At 38.8% G+C, this 19,862-nt stretch overlaps 1 protein-coding gene across 4 annotated transcripts in view; it reads right to left on the reverse strand.

The window, feature by feature from the left end:
- Nucleotides 1–1,515: 1,515 nt before the first annotated feature.
- NETO1 (neuropilin and tolloid like 1) overlaps nt 1,516–19,862 on the reverse strand; it is an 85,559-nt gene continuing 67,212 nt past the window's right edge. For 2 of the 4 annotated variants that reach the window (XM_084621041.1, XM_084621039.1), the window contains exons 8-11: nt 7,357–7,470; nt 4,320–4,878; nt 3,085–3,159; nt 1,516–1,895 (exon numbers count right to left, since the gene is read on the reverse strand). In XM_084621041.1, coding sequence (XP_084477167.1) covers nt 3,099–3,159; nt 4,320–4,878; nt 7,357–7,470 — 734 coding nt within the window. In that variant the 3' untranslated portion in view covers nt 1,516–1,895; nt 3,085–3,098. Of the gene's footprint in view, nt 1,896–2,046; nt 2,355–3,084; nt 3,160–4,319; nt 4,879–7,356; nt 7,471–19,862 lie in introns of those variants that run through there. The other 2 variants (XM_084621040.1, XM_084621042.1) reach the window with 2 other exon arrangements.

Below are 19,862 nucleotides of genomic sequence, written 5' to 3' on the forward strand. Positions count from 1 at the left end.
CTATTACCAGCAGGACAGTGGGGTGGGAGGAGGTATTTTTTTCATATTCTCTGTGTATATAAAGTCTGCTGCAGTTTCCACGGCATGCATCCGATGAAGTGAGCTGTAGCTCACGAAAGCTTATGCTCAAATAAATTGGTTAGTCGCTAAGGTGCCACAAGTACTCCTTTTCTTTTTGTGAAGAACCAGAGAATCAGATGGAATCCATTTCCACCTTGCTCCTATTTGGATGGCTTACTTTGCAACCATGAGTCCTAGAAACTTGCTTCTTTTGTGGTGACTTCTTTTATTTTAATGAAAGCTGAGATTCTGTGGACTTGGAACACGTTGTTTGGGCCAGGAAAATACATTGAAAGCCGTGATTGGTTGACACTATCACCTAAAAGGAAAAGGAAGTACAAAGCACTACATGCAACAAAAACAAAAACCCCTCAACTCTATCGTAATTCCACTTGGTACAAAAAAAAAACACAATGAGAAATAAGCAAGCTGGGTTGAGAACTTCTCTATATTAGAAAAATTGCACTGAGTTAACTAAATTGATTTAATTAAACTAGTGCAAACCTAAAATGTAGACACACACAAATCAGTTTAACCCTTGCTTATATCAGTGTAGCATACATCAGTAAGCTACAGAATTAAGTAAACTGATTTACCCAGAAGTTAAATCAGGGTAAGTGCATTTACATTAGGGTTTTACACCACTTTAACTAGATCAGTTTGAACTCTATTTAGTCAAACAGATGAAACTTTATTAATATAGTCCAGCCCTCAGTCTAGTTCTAAAAGGACAAATTTCAAGTTCACAAATATCTCCAATGCCACATTTAGCACTCTTGTAAGGATTAGCAGAGAAGCACAGGCAATCTTTTACTGCTGTCGTTTGTATTGTACTTGTAGTGTGGATGTTGTATGTACAGCTGGTTGAAATGTTTTAGACAGAAGTTTTCTGTCAAAAATAGGCAGTTTTGTCAAACATCAAAGGTTTTTGTGGGAAAGTATGGATTTTGATTAAACTTTAGAAGGGGAAAAGGTGAAACATTTTGTTTTGGCAACATCAAAATATTTCATTTCATTTCATTTTTACTTTTACATAATATGAAAATATTTATTTCAATATACTATATCATATTTATATATTATATTTAATATTCCTTGTATATAATATAACCTTTTAATATATTATAAAGGGTGAAATGTTGGAGGGCGGGGGCAATTCTAAAGTATTTGGTTTGATTTTTAGTTCATGAAAGCTGAATATTGAGTATAACCTTGTAGAAACAGGTTTGGTAAATTTCTGTGTAAGGTTGTTTTGCTTCAGTGAATGAAAACATTATCTTAAAACTCAAGGTAAGAAATTATTATACATTGTTTTATGTATCTTTATATAAAAAGTTACAAGTAGCAAGCATATGACACAAAGAAATGGAACAGTAACAACAGTAATTGTGAATGCATGCTTTTTACAATGTATCTAATAAAAGGGATTTTTGCCAACTCAAATATTCAGTAACATACATGCAGATTATTTTCTCAGTGGTCAAATTCAGTCATTTTGCTAGATGCATATCCAACAAACATTTCTATTGAAGTGATTATGAATGGCTAAATACCTGATTTCAATAAATTGTTCCTGAAATTGGGTATCTTACTTCGTAACTTTAATTTAAAAAGAGGAAAAAAACAAAAAGAAAAATGACCAATTATGATAATAATTAGAGTCTTATTGCCATCTAGTAATTTTACTCAATATAGTTTGCTGAACTTTATCATGATATGAGAAAAGGTGGTCAGAGAGTCCATAAAACCTCTAGCTGGTGTTTCCATGGTCCATAGTTTCACATTTCATTGAAGCATGTTCAAAACCACTCAGGAGCGCACTATTCTCAAGCAGTCTATATAATGAAAACAATGTACATATAACAAAAGTTCAATGTAAAATCATCTTCTTTCACATATCACACAATAGACAAGCTGATAAAGACATAAAATGTATCAACTGAAATAATACTAACATAAAAAATAAAGCTAGGATAGTTTCAGCCAGGAACTAATTTCTTCTTCAAGTTTCCAGTAAATCTCAAAATGTATTGAAAAACTAAGGAGCACTTTGTGGCCAGCAACCAAATTACAAAAGAAACATGTTATTGTGCAATGGGAATATCTTGCTGAGGAAGTAAAAAACGTCTGTAACTCTTAGGTTTGGATAGAGGCAGTGGAATGAAATTTAGAAATATATCCCCTTTTTTTCCAGACAGTTGAAATAATTCACTCTAGATTTTTCTTTTCATAGTCCCCATGTTTGCATAAATAGTTCTTCTCTGAAAACAAAACACTGTTAAAATATTTTCTCCCTATAAAGGAAAAATATAGGTAGACAAATATATTTATCTACATAAAAAACATTAAAGCATTTACACTTTCTCCCTACAAAATAGATATAAACATCTGATTAACAATTGTATATATATAACATATGTGTATAGCCTATGATCTAGCTGTAAATTCTTTATGAAAGTTGAGATTATATTTATTCAGATAAATGGTGGTGGTAATAAATTAATTTCAAATGAACTGCCTACTAAATGACAAGTAAAATGATTTGTAAATGGTAAATATTAAAATGACACTACTAACTCCCAAAACTTGAATGATTCAAATGAATTGACAACAGGTTGCTTCATATCTTCATAACTAAAATAAGTTAGGCTGCCAGGTTTTACATGCTGTATCACATGATAGGACTTTTAAAACGTAATTTTCATAAATGAAACATGAAACACCACATCCATGCAAAGCATCTGTCTTTATAATGTGTTAAAATGCAGATCACATTTAGCAGTGGGATGTTACAAAGCTATCAAGTATAAGGATTTTAATAGATTTAATGTTTAGTTTATATTGTTAAAGAAGTCATCTGCAATTTTAAATTCTCTCTATATATAGATATTCAAAACTGACTCTATATACAGAGACTTTAGCTAGCTAGCATATATCTTGAAAACTATCAAACTTTGTCAAATAAAACAACATATAATGAAATGCAACAGATGGTGCATGTGGCATTCATGTATGTTTACTTACCTTGAATTTGCCTTTTAGACCCTAGTTGTGTTGTACTCAGACTCATGTTTGCTTAGAGACCCAATGAGGCAGAACCTGGAATGTTATGGCTATTTCATTCAACATAATAATATTTGCATAGAAGAAAAGAAATATATGCATACACACACTTAATAAAAAGTATATATCTTGCTAATTTGATCAATTTGTACCAATAGCATCGAGCCATTTACACTGGCATGCAGCTAGATTAAAAAAAAACTGATGAGTTTTTCAGAGACTAGCTAGCTTAAATGTGTGCACAAACACACACACACACACACACAAACCAACCAACCAACTATGTAGGGAATATAAAACACAAAAGCACAACAATAATATATGCAAGGCAAAACACAAATACATATAAAAAGTTTCTGAGTGCTCTTTTCCAAATAAGTCATTCATAGGTGTCTCTGTTTTCCTTTTTTTTACTTGTAAACTTTTAATCATTCTTATTTACAGGCATTCAAGATGCAATACACAGTAAAAATAGCTTTTGTATTTAAAAAATGCCAGACTTCACTTTTTTTCATGGATTAGAAAGTCTCTTCTCAACAACATTTTTATATGTAAATATATAAGAATATTCTATAAGTACTGAAATGCCTCATTTTAAAAGGGAGAGAGAGAGAGAGAGAGAGAGAGAGAGATTAATGACAAGCAGTGATCTCATGGTTAATAACAGAAAAAATATTGTAATATTTTGAAAATATGGTCATTCAATTTGCAGAAAACAGCGTTTCATAAGAAAGGGGGTTTCCTTATCTCTGAAGTGTGTTTTGCATTGATCTGTCATGCACCAAAATAGGTCAATACTCCCCCTTTTTACTAATTTGTACTTTATTGTTTTCATGGATTATGGGACAATACTCAAGGCCACCTCTTAGCTATAAGGAAACCACATGCATGTAGCTCTTTCAAAAAACTAGATTTGATCAAAAACTTCTTTGGATTAGTAAAAATTGTGTCCACTCTTAGTTGAGGGGTGTGTGTGAGTGTGAAAGAATGAAAGAATAAATGAATGAACAGGGGTGAGGGGCTTCAGGAAGGGAGAAGGTGGAGATAGAGAGAGGAGAGAGAGAAAGACAGAAGAAAATATTATGGCCTAACCTACAAATAAAAAGAAATGTATAAAAAATGAGGAAAACAAGAATATTTTAGGGGCAATCAAGTCCTTATGCAATAGTCTTCATCAAAAATCTATTGATACTGACCGCTGGACAGCTTTATCATGTCTTGACAGCCTGTGACTTGTAGTTGGTACCTCTTCAATTTCATCTATCTCACACGCATCTGCAGCATCTTGTGAGTAGCTATGCTTCATGACAAGAATATTTCTCCTGTTCATGGGCTGGATGAGGGGCTTTACAGGCTGGGGTTGTATTTCTGTCAAGATAGAAGCATCTCTTGTGCTGAGGTTACTACGGCTGCCCTTAGTGCTAGACAGTTGTGATCCACAGTGATGGTCATGAATGCATTTTGAAGATGATCTCCGCAGTTTATGATAATTTTCAAAGTCATCTGCAACATCCGCAAGGTCAGCTGCAGCCCCTGTCCCTCTAAGAGTACATAACTCATAGTGAGGAGGCTCAAACACCTCCTGGAATACTGTTTGATCAAAGTCTGTTTTCCTTTGGACAAATTTTTTACGAGGTTGTTTGATCTGTACTATAACAGAGATAATAAGTAGGATGATCACAATGCAAGAGGTCACCCCAATTACAGTCCCACTGGTATTGGTAAGTTGGTCCAAAATGTTAGCCTTTCTTTTTTCTGTGTAAAGAAGAAAAGCACAGCATTAATATCCGATTAAAAAATAAATGCAGCCATGACTGTTTTGATGCTTAGCATAACATTGTTTCTATTCTGTGTTTGAGTTTACAGAAGCAATTTTGTAAAAACAAATAAAAAATGGTATTAATCAAAGATAGAGCAATCATATAGCAATACCACAACCTTTCCCATTTGCCACGTGATAATCAGAATGTAATCCAACTCAAAGATATGAAAGGCTAGTTTAGTTTTTAAACACTGTCTATAGTTTCATCCCCAAATCCCCATTGTATTGCAAAACAAATCACGAGTCTGCTACACAACACTTCTGTTTTACTTCCATCTCTCCTCACTAGATATAGGAGATTGGGAAAGGAGATCAATGAAAGCAGGACTAGTTTATGCGGTTTTAAAAATAAATATTTCTTTGCATTTGGAACTCATCTGAACTCCTAATATTGATGAGCTGAGCTGATGGTATTCAAAGATTGAGCTGAATCAGAAGAAAATGGAGGAGCTATTCAAAATAAGGTTTCCAGGAAAAATCCTCTATCAGCCTTTATTTATTTTATTTCCTAGAACCATGTTAATGAATATGATCCTTCAGAACACCACTGGCTTCAACTCAAAGGTTGATCCTACATACTACCCATACCTTTCTGTGGGCTGCCAAGTGCCAATCTCGCCCATTGTTAATACAGGGAAGAAAGAGAAATTCTCCCTGCCTGCTAAAATATCTGTCCCAGCATTAAAAAGGTTCAGTGAACTCTCAGAAAGAGAATTTAATGTCATCTCCCCCTTCTGTGTAGTTCTCTGTGGTTTGCTTCCTAATTTACAGGTGCCTGGGTGGGCTGATGGTGGCACTCAATGGGAGCTGAAAGAGTTCAGCACCTCTCAATAACAGAAACTTTAGGTACATGACTTTCAATGGGAAATTGTGAATAATGTTTAACTTTTAATTCAGCCTCATTTCTACTGTCAGTCTAATGCATAACAGATTGGTGTTACTTCAAAATCAAAGGCATTCACAACGAATCAGTGACACCCACTGCTTGGCCTGCAGGCACCTTTTCTTGTGGCCTTCATGGTATTTAAAGTGATGCTTCACTCCCCATTGGGCTGCTACTGGAGGTTGGTTCCCGGGTCCTCCAACCAACTGATGAAGACCTGGCAGCAGTACCAGATTCAAAAAGCAGCAGCACTGCAATCAGCCTATTTGTTTGCTGGAGCCAGCAAATCTACTTCTCTAGTAAGAAATATAATGGGAAATAAATAAAAAATATGCCTTAGAGGTAATGGTACAGCTTCAGCATGGCACTTAAACGAGGGTAGATGAGATTCATTCTAGAAATTAAAGGAAGGAGTGGGTCCCCCTCCTTTTTTTTTAATTTATGAAGAAAAAAGAAAAGCGATATAGCTTTCCCCCAACTGTAATCCTAGCTTCTGCAAGGCATATTACTCATTTTAAGTGCTTCGTTGTGTTTGTTGCCGGTATGAGTTCATTTACATTTTATTTTCTTTCCCTGCTTGTCAGAGGATTTTACAGACTTCAGTGGACTTATAAGCTGACTGTTAAGCCACCCTCATTTTTCCCCTTGATTGGTTCCTAAATTTGGCTTATCTCATGTTTGCAGGATCAAATCTGCAGTGGCAGAATAAGCAAATGGTGTCCACAGCCTCAAAGGAGAGTTAGTTAAATCATCTGAAGAAAACAAATGCTGAATTTTTCAAAAGTAAAGGGAATCTGACATAGGCCACTTGGAAACCAGTGCCACCACCTGATCAAGAGTGCCAGTCTGTCTCCATGACACAGACGTCATGCCTGCTTTCCTGTATCTATTCTTTACATTTCAACTTGACTGGGAGATTATACATGGATTTGGCTGCTTGATACAGAATTACTCCTGCTGCGCCTGGGGTTTCAGTGCTGCTGTTGCTAGCAACAGGCATCACAACTGGAAAAACTGATTTCAAACATGATAAGGGATGCTTTTCCCTTACTTCCCCAGCCATCCACATTGATGTCAAAGTAGCTAGTGATAGCCGAAAGCTTTCTTTCTCCTCCTCGCCCACTTCATAAAAGAGCAAATAATGTTTATGCCCCACCTCCTGCCCCACTACTGTAAAGGTATCTATGACATGGACTCCAAAGTTGAGTAACAGACTAAACCTCACATATACATGCAAGAAAGCATGGGACACAGAGCCCAAGAAATCAGAGAGCCAGCCAATGGGTCATAACCTATACAACCAAGTCAAAAGCAAAGCAAAATGGCAACATTTTAGGCAAGTTCACCAGTGTTTCCATCCCTCTTCTTCCTCTCAGTTGGCTGCTGTATATTGCCCCTTATTTGCTCTTGCTTGAAGCCTTAACCCGTAGGTCTGGCACATAGGTTAATAAGTCACTGAGAATAATCATGCTGTTCCCTACATAGTTAACTATCTTGACAATTCCAGTTCTATATACCTATAAATTACCTTTACAGTGGTTCTCATCCCAAGGATACACACAGTTCTGGAGTCCATTGCAGACCAATGTATTATTAATACACATATTACTATGGCAAAAAAACGAGTTGGCTTCACAGGGGGCTAAAAACAAAAAGAAGGAAAACCAATATTAAGCAGTAAATCACTGACCTTTCAATATTAAGAACACCTAGGAATGATCATAGAACATCAGGGTTGGAAGGGACCTCAGGAGATCATCTACTTCAACTCCCCGCTCAAAGCAGGACCAAACCCCAATTTTTTCCCCAGATCCCTAAATAGCCCCCTCAAGGATTGAACTCACAACCCTGGGTTTAGCAGGCCAATCCTCAAACCACTGAGCTACCCCTCCCCCATGCTGTAATGTTAAACAGCAATTAGCTATATGACAGAGGATCCTCAGAAGCAGTAATTCTTTATTATACTAGTCGCACCACTCAGCTTTCAAGTCACACACAGCCTACTAATCTGGGGCACAGGATTTCTCTCATGTTTAACATGGATCGGACTATTGCCCAATTTTTTTTTTATTCTAATAAATATTTCCGTTTAGAATGTGTAGAAACTCAGTTCTAGATACAATACTGGTGTCAATGAATTAAGAGATTGATCTACCTATGTACTTATTTGACACATATTACAAGCATCTGAAAATAGACATTCCACAGGAGATAAAATACCCTGAATGATAAGAAAGGAGAACTACAATGCAAATTCACCCTTCTGATAACACATGTACAAAGATTATAAAGCTCTATGAGCCAGGAGTAGTGCATAGTTCCCCAAAGGTGCATAGGCTGGTGAAATCAAGTCAATACTACTACTAAAGCCTCAGGATAAAATTTGATCTGAAGGCCATATACTATCAGTCTGCACATGCAAAATCAATGCCATCAATAGAAATTGTACATGCTTATCAATGAACTATGTTGTTCAACTGCTGAAAGTCCTCGGGTATTAGGCTGGTAAGAATTCTCCTTCAAAATGCTTTAAAATGGTAACATTAAAAAATGTTTAATGCTACATATATTAAGTGTCATTTCAGTAACACTCCTTTTATTAAAAAGAAGAAATTCAAAGAACTATTGAGCATTTTTTAATGGCAACTGTTTAGTTATATCAGAGTAAAACCAATATAAACACACTGGTTTCAGCAAATGTTTGTGCTTACATAACACCGAAATCATTTGCTTAAAAAACCTGAAAGTTGTTAAATGATCTAATCACGTTGGTTAATCTGAAAGGATTGTGATGGGCACAATAATGACTTTAGAAGTCAACTGCTGTTCTCGTGACAGCATGTGTCCTATTTTTTTTTTTTTAAGTAGGACTTATGGTCACACACATGCTTGGCATTCAGACAGACGTATTTTAGAGCAGTTGCAGATTTACAAACTCAGAACAGTACAAAGGATTTATACTGTGGAACTTCATGGCTTCCTATATCACACAAAAAGAAATCCACTATTTAAAAAGTGCCTAAATGCAGATTTCCATAATTGACTGTCACGGCTTCTTCAGAGCTGTTACAGTCTGTTAAGCAAATAATAAATGTTATCAAAACTTGTACATTTCCCAAAAAATACAGTCACCCAATAGAACATAATAGCTATAATGTGTATTTTCAATTTTAGCACATACACCAAAAGTCACTTAATTAGCCAAGCAGATTGTAATGACTCCAACAGAGCAGGTATGCTCCATCAGCTAAATAATATGCCTTTTAAAAAAGAATAAATATTTATCTGTCTGATCACTAATATGTATTTCTGTGATAGCACCTTAATGTTTTTAAAAGGTCCTTCATGTTTACCCTCAGACTTTCCCTTCCTTGTTTTCATCATTGTATTGCTCTTTAAAAAAAGCCAACCCTATAAATTGGTAGAGTTAAATGTATAATACATGTCAAAGTACAGCTGGGTGAAAACTTGGCCTATTTGGCTTACAGGGTCTCCAGAGGTTGGAGGATCTATTCTTCTGTTTGACTCTTTGACGGTTCCACCCCAACGACCATTTGAGTTTGGAATTTAAACACCACATTTCAAAACCAAAGTTCAGCTAAGCTGAAATGGCTGGATTTTACCTGGCTTCCACAGAAAACCAACAGACAGGAGCAGCTTTGCTAAAATCTCAGCTCAGTTTGCTCAAAAGGCTGCGGAAAACTTCCCCAACCTTGCCATGGCCCCAAGCTGAGTTTTAAGTTTGTTACAAGAAGGTTGATCTTCTAAATTAGACAGAAACATCACAATAGCTGATCGTAGGCTTGAGAGCAGCAAGAGGAGAGACTGTGTTACAGTAGCACATACCTGCTGGTAGGGATGCACACCTAGCAGCAGATATGTGCTACCTCCGCAGTCTCTCTCTCTCTCTCTGCTGCTAACCGTTGTGTGGAGCCACTTGGCAGTGAGGGCTGGTGGAGACTCCATGTTATGTCAAACAGTTGCCTCCATATGAGATATTACTGCACTTGTACATTATAGCATCAGCCAGAGATCCCAATCAGAATAAGGCACCCTGTTGTACTGTGAGCTGTACACTGTATATATACAAAGACAATCTCTGCTTCTAAGAGCTTGTGCTCCAAGGGAAAAAAATTCACACAAGAGAAGTCTGAGCAGCCAGTCATGCTGAGGTGTGTGGATATATAGCAAGGAGGAAGTAGAACACTGGGAAATGGGACCAAAAAAAGAATAGATGGGGAGAGAAGAAAACAGAAAGGGAAAGGAGAGACAGTAAGAAGTTTGAAACAACAAATTAGAATAATCAAAACCTATGGTGAGAAAGGAACAGAGAAACTAGTCTCAGAGCATGGAGAGAAAGGTCTGAAGCAGCATTCTGTCCCTGAGGGTGTAGAGACACTTAGATGCCTATGTCTTTGTTCTGGCCTTAGTAAATCCTAGCTGTTGTGGTCCTAAGCACCAGAGAGGAGACTAATGATGGAAAATCAACCCCCATAAGGGAAATTTGAGGAGCAGTTTGACGGAACAGTATGTCACAATGCACAGAAAGAGAGGCAGATCCAAATGTGAGAATGTGGGGGAGGTGGATGGGGGGCGGGGGGAAGATAAAGACTACCAGTAGAAGATAAAAGCAGCATTAAGGGGTGAGAGGAGAGCATGGGGTACAACAGAAAAAAAGCTAGGTAGAAGTGGTGGTGAAAAGAGGTGAGAAACATGAAGGCTAGAAATGAATAGGTTACAGTTGTCAAGGGATAGGCAAGACAAGCCTCAGTGTTCTCAGCAATGAGAAAGAGGAAGGTAAGGAAGACAGTGTGGTTTAGAGAAGTGGCAGCAGATTTTAGAAAAAGCAGCAGAGCCTGGACATGTGGGGGGAAGAATAGTGAGGGATTAGAGGACATCAACATTAGAAACTTTCGTGACAGGGAGGGTAGAGGAATTCTCAATTTTGAGAAAGGTGGTAGAAGACAGTTTTAGAGGAAAGAAAAATTCACTTTTTAATATATGTAAGGTTGACATAGTGGGACACTCAAAGGGACACTTAGGAGATATGGAAGTGGATGAGATCACCCAGGGAAAAAGGGAAAAAGGAATAGATCATGGACAGAATCCTGAGGGATGTCAACTGAAGTGAGGATAGAAGAAATGAAGAACCACTAAAGCAGGAGTAGGACAGAGTTTCATGACAGGGGTTAGTTCATGGTGTTGAAGGTAACAGAGAGATCTAGAAGGAGGAGCATGTAGAAGAGACCTTTAAACTGGACAGAACGGACATAATTAGTGATGGCCCTACTGAGGGCAGTTTCAGAAAAGCAGCAAGGGTGATGAACAGGTTAGAGGCTTTCAAGGTGAAGGTGGGACTTTGGTGTATCAAGAACCGATATGTTAAGAAGCTTAAAAGTGAAATGGAGGAGGAACTGAGCAAGGGTTTCTTAAAGGCAGAGGAGACAAGAACAAACAAAAGAAAAGAGAAAGGAGTAAGAGGTTGAGAATAAAAGAAAGAAAAGCTGAGTGATGGAACTCTGGAGGAAGGAGGAAGCAGGTGGAGGATAGGTCATGGGGCTAAATGTATAGAGAAGCAGGACAGCTTCAGAGCCAGTCTGGGTGAAGATGAACATAGTAACAGCAATCAGAAACCCAAATGTAACAAACTCATAAATCTAAAAAATAAGAATATACACCATGTTTTAGATGTTTAAATTAGTTTGCTCCTCCTCTGCTCCCCTGAACCTTTGGGAAGGGATAAAACAGTAAATTAACCTTTGGGATTTTTTGATTAGTGGTTCTTGTGGGAGCAAAGGATGGGATCTAGCAACACTGAGGGTGTATCAGTGCCCCAGATCACAGGGGAAGTTGCTCCAGAGCAACTTCTGCATTTTAAAGAGACACAACAGAGGAGTTTCTGATGCTCACTACTCCAGAATGTGGGCATCTCAGTCACTCCAGAAAGTAACAGAGTGGACTAGGGATGACTAGTGGACTAGCGAAGAGATTTAGCTGGTCATTAGCGTCCCCTGAAGAAGATGTCAAAGAAGACAGAATGAAGATGGCATCAGGTAGAGTGGGATGGTTGATTATAGGGTTTGGTGGGATACCTAAATGTTTCAGAAATTGATCATGAAAATGATCAGAGTTCAGGGTGTGTCACTAATGTTAGGGGAAATTTTAAATTTAGGGGTAAGTTTTATTGCTCACAAAAAGTAGCTTTTTATATCACTGGCTACAGCTAAGTGCAATATGAGAAAACATAGCACACACTTCTCCACACACCTCTGCAAATGCTCCTGCAAAACGCTTGCTATTCCAGACTGGAGCCTCTCTCAGCAGACATCCAAGTTAGGTGTAATTTCATTACTATTCAAGAGTTTCATTTGGGAACTAGACTGGCATACCCACACTCATTTTTCCCCTGCATCTCAGAGCAGATTTAGATAAAGATCCCAGAAGGAGACTGAACTAGAAGTTCGTAATGTACACTCATTCAGCACAATGACCAAACTATAACACAACCCATCATAGAATCATAGAATATCAGGGTTGGAAAGGACCTCAGGAGGTCATCTAGTCCAACCCCCTGCTCAAAGCGGGACCGATCCCTGACTAAATCATCCCAGACAGGGCTTTGTCAAGCCTGACCTTAAAAACTTCTAAGGAAGGAGATTCCACCACCTCCCTAAGTAATGCATTCCAGTATTTCACCACCCTCGTAGTGAAAAAGTTTTTCCTAATATCCAACCTAAATCTCCCCCACTGCAACTTGAGACCATTACTCCTTGTTCTGTCATCTGCTACCACTGAGAACAGTCTAGAGCCATCCTCTTTGGAACCCCCTTTCAGGTAGTTGAAAGCAGCTATCAAATCCCCCCTCATTCTTCTCTTCCTCACACTAAACCATCTCAGTTCCTTCAGCCTCTCCTCATAAGTCACGTGTTCCAGTCCCCTAATCATTTTTGTTGCCCTCCGCTGGACTCTTTCCAATTTTTCCACATCCTTCTTGTAGTGTGGGGCCCAAAACTGGACACAGTACTCCAGATGAGGCCTCACCAATGTTGAATAGAGGGGAACGATCACGTCCCTCAATCTGCTGGCAATGCCCCTACTTATACATCCCAAAATGCCATTGGCCTTCTTGGCAACAAGGGCACACTCTTGACTCATATCCAACTTCTCGTCCACTGTAGCCCCTAGGTCCTTTTCTGCAGAACTGCTGCCGAGCCATTCGGTCCCTAGTCTGTAGCAGTGCATTGGATTCTTCCGTCCTAAGTGCAGGACTCTGCACTTGTCCTTGTTGAACCTCATCAGATTTCTTTTGGCCCAATCCTCCAATTTGTCTAGGTCCCTCTCTATCCTATCCCTACCCTCCAGCATATCTACCACTCCTTCCAGTTTAGTGTCATCTGCAAACTTGCTGAGGGTGCAATCCACACCATCCTCCAGATCATTTATGAAGATATTAAACAAAACCAGCCCCAGGACCGACCCCTGGAGCACTCCACTTGATACCGGGCTGCCAACTAGACATGGAGCCATTGATCACTACCCGTTGAGCCCGACAATCTAGCTAGCTTTCTATCCACCTTATAGTCCATTCATCCAGCCCATACTTCATATTAGCTAACTTGCTCTATTTTTCTTTTATAACCTTAAATCTTTACAATTTTAACTCAAAACATAAGAAAATTCTAGTTTTAAATAGTCCATATCAAATTAATGCACCAGTTAAAGGCAGTTTTTAAAACCATCTAATACTTTTTCCAACTGCCATTTGAATTGCTGCCCAGTCATTGAAGCACTATTTCATGACTGTGTATGCCATGTTACAAACACAGAGAATCTTTGCTTTCTGCTTGATTCACATCCTCTCAGCTATTGAAAATGTTGGACACAAGATGGTGCACTAAGACCAGAGGATCTAAAAACACATTCAGCGCTCAGAATATGAAGTAAATGGGTGACCTCATGGAAAGAAAAAAAAAACTGTTTCTTCTTACAGCACATATTAGGGACAATGACTAAAACCCCAATATATAAAAGATACAAAGTGGCCTCTCCCCTGAAAGCCTACCATTTGGGGGCACTCATCTGCAAAGTTCGACACCCAACTTCTAATCTCTGCTCCAAATCAGGCACCACCTCATTCTGTTTTGTAAAGGGAGCCTAAGTCCCCTTGTGAATCTACTCTGATGTTTTCCCCCAAAAAACTATTCAGTAAATTTGTGTCAAATTCTTAAATAATTTTAGTCAACATCAAACTGCACTTTTCAGCAAATAAACCAATTGTCCAAAATTTTTTGCACAGCTCTAATTGAGAGTCATTCCATAGGCCCAATTTATATAATACAAAACAAACAAAAGCAGTATTTTTTTATTTGTTCAAAGTCTAATTTGCTGCTTTTACCTATAGATAAGGTAAAGTAAAGCAAACAGTCCTCTCAGCAAGAAACATTTTATATATAGTTCAAGCAACTATGATTCAGGAATAACCCAAACCTTGACTACAACCCCCAAAAGAGTGTATGATACACACACATTTATATGCAGTATATTGGATGTCTGTGTATAATATGAGTGAAATATACTATTATTTACCTTCACCAAATTTCTCTAAGCTTACATGGCTATTCTAAAAAACAAACACTATTATACAGCAGCGTCAAAATATTTGTATAAGGTCAAATCCCAACTTGTCATTGAACTGGTGAGGCCAGAGCTTCACAACCCAGCTGAGCTCAGTTACCATGGAATGGTTAGTGAATTCTCAGAGGCATGCCCTCTTCAGGAACAGAAATGGAGCAGCTCTTCCCCATCCTCCCCCTGCCACATCTCTTCCCCTAGGATATTTCTTCACTACACAGTTAACCCAGACTCTTACCTGTTTTCTACCCAAACCTCCCTCCTAACCATCCACACAGAAAAGCCACTGACTCAGGTTTGGATGTGATTTCATACTGGGCCAGCTGTGGGGGTGTGGGTTAGAATCTGTGCTCTGTTTAAACTCAGGCTGGAACCCACACACTAGGTGATGAGGATGCAGGCTAAATCACTCAAGAGCTGATTGTCGTCCAGCACCTTTATACAATTCTCCTGAAGGGTAGACCAACTAGTTCTCTTGCAATGCATAGTTGACTGGAAAAGAATCAAAGATTCTTAACACAAAGAACCATGGGATATTCCCCGAGACTGTATGTAGAATGAATGTAAAAATAATGAGGACACACCAATAAGGGTAGGGTTTTGCAATGGGGATGCCCATACTCAGGTACTCAAAGCAAGGTGTTGATCACCAGTGCGATCTCTGCAATGAAGATGAAACATCAGAAGCTGAGCTAGTGACTCTATCCCCCACGACAACACATAGTAATGAGGGTGTTGGGAAGTGAGTTCACATTTCACACAATCCCCCAGAGCGTCAAATAAGTCACAGCACTGTGAGCAAGATATTTACATTTAGCCAACGGCTCAATTGGGACTGTTTATTCCCCACTCCTCCTTACTGAAGAAGAAGGACTTTCTTTTTACAAGATCATGAGAAGTGAAATCTTTCAGGTATTCTTCCCACCATCCTTGAAACAGTGAGAAAAGATTTGTCCTTCAAACACTGGAGAAAAAATGCTATACATCTTCCACTTCATTTATGCCATTAAAAATGTTAAAATAGCACACACTACAATACACTTGTTATTAATCATGAAGGTGGCATAATGTGTACTTTCCTTTCCTAACATTAATGACAGCATAGTACCAAAAAACAAACAAAAAGAACCAACCCACCCAGCACCTTCATTGCCATTAGGAACTTGTCAATAACAATATTTTACTTAATGCTATTCTGTCTTGTTTATGGCTACCCTGAAGCACATTTGGTCAGTTTACATATTATTTTATTATTGGTTTTATAGTACCCCTCAGAGCCCCAGTCAGGGACCAGGACCCCATTGTGCTAAATAACGTACAAATACAGGACAGAAATACTGTGTCTGCCCCAAAGAGCTTACAATTTAAGCAAATGGGAATTTTGCTAAGGGTTAGCAGTAGATACACACCAGTACTTAAGGGTTTTTTAAATTTAATTTAATTTGTAACTGTTTGATTAACATTAAATAATGTGGATTATGGTCAAGATTCTACCACTCTTAAATGATAGGTCAGGTATCAACTTTGGTGGCATAAATGCACCCAAAGAGTCAAAGGTGTTAACATGACTCTGTACAACACTTTTAAACAAGAATCAGGGTTTGGTATACAAGACCTCAGCCTGCTTAGTGCCATGGCAAACACATCATGACAAATCCTTTTAACCCTTCAATAAAGATACAGAAAAAGAAGGAAAAACAGTTAAAACCATTGAAATGTAAAGTATTAACTAAGATTTTCATCTTAACAACATCCCTTATTCCCTATCCCTCCTGTTATGGAGAAATTTTAAAAGGAAACCCTGCTAATTGTTTTAGATGGTGTTAAAGATGATAACTTTATTTGGGGGTGGGCGGGAGGGAGAGATGAAGTTATTTGAGATGGGATGGAGACGTTGTTATTCTTGCTGTTGTTAAAGTTCAGTCCAAGTTTCTAGAAGACAAAACAAACACAAAGGGAAGAGAAAAGACAGTAAATGCAGCTTTTGTCTCTGGTGTTGACCCATTTTCAACATTACTACTGGAAAGCCGGAGGCACAGAACTCAGCCTTAACAGCCACTCCAGGGCCTGGAAAACTTGTACTCGCATCAGGCTATTTCGAGGATTGCTTTTAGCTGCCTCTTTTTCTTTACAGGCTTTCAGAAATGTTTCAAAATATACAGTCTTGGCTGGCTAAACCAGACTCTTATTAGACAGAAGGCAAAAGGAGAAAGATGGGAAAGAGAAGAAATTAGGTAAGGAAGGAAAAGGACACATGGAGGTGGGAGAGCAACAAAGTCTCACATCCCAGATGCTATTTGCGATTTAGCAAGACCTAGTGGTGTCATCTGGGCCCCTCTTTCTGACTCACTTGGGTCAGGACATCCCTCAGGGTTAGGGTGAGGAAGGTCCAACATTTTTACAGTGTATCTTGGGGTCCAAGGAAATCGCAGAAGTGGCAGCCATGATCGTGAAGCTCAATCTTTCCCCGTATTTCAGTCAGCAATTGTTGCATTAGCTTCCACCAATTTTTCTTCCAAGTCTCCTTTTTGGAGAATCACAAAAGGGATTTATGGGTGGAATAGGTCATCTTCCCTTTCTTTTGTCCACCAATTAGGCCTATTTTCTAACACACCAATTTTGGTTCATTGACTTCCAGTCCCACATTTGTCTTGTGTACCAGGCAGGATCTTAACATAGTCCTTGAATTATATCAGTAGTTTAGACTTTTTGTTTAGACTAATTCAGTCTGTCTCTGTTTTGCACCTTTTCCCACCAACATTTATTGTCCCTAAAGGGCCAACAAAATGTCCCTAAAGGGTTAAAAATCAGTTGAGGATCAGTGTGGCAAAGGGTGTCCCAAACATTCCCTCTTTCTCCTACTATCCTAGCGGGAAGGAGTGAGAGTAGCATGAGTTTTGTCTATTTACCACTAAGTTCTTCATCGCAGAGACTTTTTCTTACTATGTATATGTACAGTGCTTAACACACGGTTGGTTATGAACTAACATAATAAACATAATAAATAATAGAGTCCCTACACTGTCTCAATCCCATTGGAGGATTGCCTTTACACTAGACAATCCTCTTTGGGCAGCTAATTTGGCTGGAAGGATGGATTTAGCTGGTAGCACTGTGCAAGTAAATCTGGTCCTATATTCCACAATCAGAATATGTTTGGGTTTAGAGAAGGAAACTAGGAAGAATCGTAGAGCCTCCTTTAAGACAGCCAAGCATAATAGGACTTCTAAAAGGCTCAGTGCAATCTTTTTTTAAACTGAGGATGGTGATAAAGGGAGGTAAAAGAGTGATATTTTCTGATGGGGGTTGGATGAAGGAGATTCCCTTATTGGCAAGCATGTCCAGTGCACTCAGGGTTATGGATAGAGGGATGGAGTACTAATAAATAGCTGCCAGAAGTAATAAAATGAGCATCTTGTCTGTTGTGCATACAGAGGGATTTTGGGTTATCCATATATCCAGGTTCTGAGAGTCTGCTTTTAGGTTAAAGCGTAGGTGTGGCTTTTCAGAAGCAAAGCTCACTGAAGGGGCTATAGCTCTCTGTAGATAGTATGTCTGTCATTAATCAGGCTGGAGATCACTGTCAGAGTTAAGGTAGGTGAAGTGAACAGTTACTAAGTGGGGAAGGAAACACCTATAATATTTATAAGGATAGTTCAGGGAAGAATAATTTTTCAAGTCTCATCTGAATGTAAAACAAACAGCTTTTTTTTCTTTGTTGTCCTTTCCTTATGCTCCTGTTATTCGGATTTTAAATATAATTTAAAATTCATATTTAAAGTATGCTGCAGTCACTGACTATCACATATAGGAATTATTAAGTACTATTGGGGCATGGTAAAAGGGCATTTTAAAATGAAGTTGTATTTTGAAAGAACACAAAATGGGATTGAACCATAGCCAGATGAATTGAACAGACAGAGCTTAAATGAACAAAACTCAATGATATTTGATACAGCTGATGATTCTACTCACTGAATACTGAGTTAATACTGATGTGTTAAGAGTCTCTGCTACTATTTCCGTCATATTAGAATCAGTCACTGAGTTTTGTTGGTACAATCAATTTAGACTCGCTTTGTATGATACTGTTGCCCTTACTTCCGACACTAGTGTCCAATTGTGATACCATTGTCATTCCTCTGCAGAGCAATAGCAAATGTCCAGGTTCTTGCAGGACAGCTTCCCACTGGAGGAGAAACCAGTGATGTAGAGTTTGGGAATATTCTAAAGCATAAACTTGTTTTAGTTACACATATACACCAGTCCTGGAACACAGGTACTTAAACAGCATTCAGGCAAAGCCTTCTTTCAGATTTCTCTACCTAGAATTAATGCCCAGTTCCCAGGGAGATACTGTGCCTAAAGAATGGATTCTACTGAGAAACTGAGGCAGAAAGCAAATTCTCCTGCTACTTGCAAACCATCAGGACCACTGTCACGACACAAAGCCTTGCATAACAAAAACTAATACCATCATAGAATGTGTTCCAAAGCGTGAACATTGCACTCTAAGAAATGGAACTTGGAAGCTTTGTGTAACAGTGCCATTTGGTGACACCTATCATAATATGTAAGAACATTTACTTTGCCACTCTTTCATAATTGTATTTTGTCTATGCACATGTGAAATAAATACTACTAATAATGTGAAACCCTTACTAAACTCCACTACAAATACCACCATGGACATTTCAGAGCCCAGTTCAATAAGGCGGGAGGAGGAGGAGCAGCAAAGTGGGAGCGAGGGTGCTGAGATGGAGCACTCCAGACAGGAAGGTTGAGTATGATAACAGGACATACACGAATCTGTGATTGTACCATTCCCCACCCCACCCCCTTTCCCTTTCTGTTTCCCAAGCAGTTGTGTTTCTTTTCAATAAATGGATTTTTTTGGCTTTGAAAACATTCTTTATTATTGCATAAAGTAAAAGATACCTTAACCCAGGAAAGAAATAGGCACTGCAAGTCAGCGTAGCAAACACAGATTCCTACTAACATTGGATCCACTGCACTTCACTCCCATGCAGGGCACCAGACATTACTGGTGGCTTTCAGCCTTAAATTGCTCCCTTAAGGCAACCCTAATCCTTGTAGCCCAGCGCTGGGCCCCTCTAATAGCCCTGTTCTCTGGCTGTTCAAATTCAGCCTCCAGGTGTTGAACCTCTGATTTCCATGCCTGAGTGAATTGTTCACCCTTCCCTTTACAAATGTTATGGAGGGTACAGCACACGGATATAACCGCGGGGATGCTGTCATCGGCCAGGTCCAGCTTCCCATACAGAGAATGCCAGCAGCCCTTTAAACGGACAAAAGCACAATCCACAGTCTTTCTGCACCGCCTCAGCCTGTTGTTGAACCGCTCCTTGCTGCTGTCAAGGCTCCCTGTGTAGGGTTTCATGA

This window comes from Lepidochelys olivacea, assembly GCF_965140295.1.
Source record: "Lepidochelys olivacea isolate rLepOli2 genome assembly, chromosome: 2".
NCBI lineage: Eukaryota > Metazoa > Chordata > Testudines > Cheloniidae > Lepidochelys > Lepidochelys olivacea.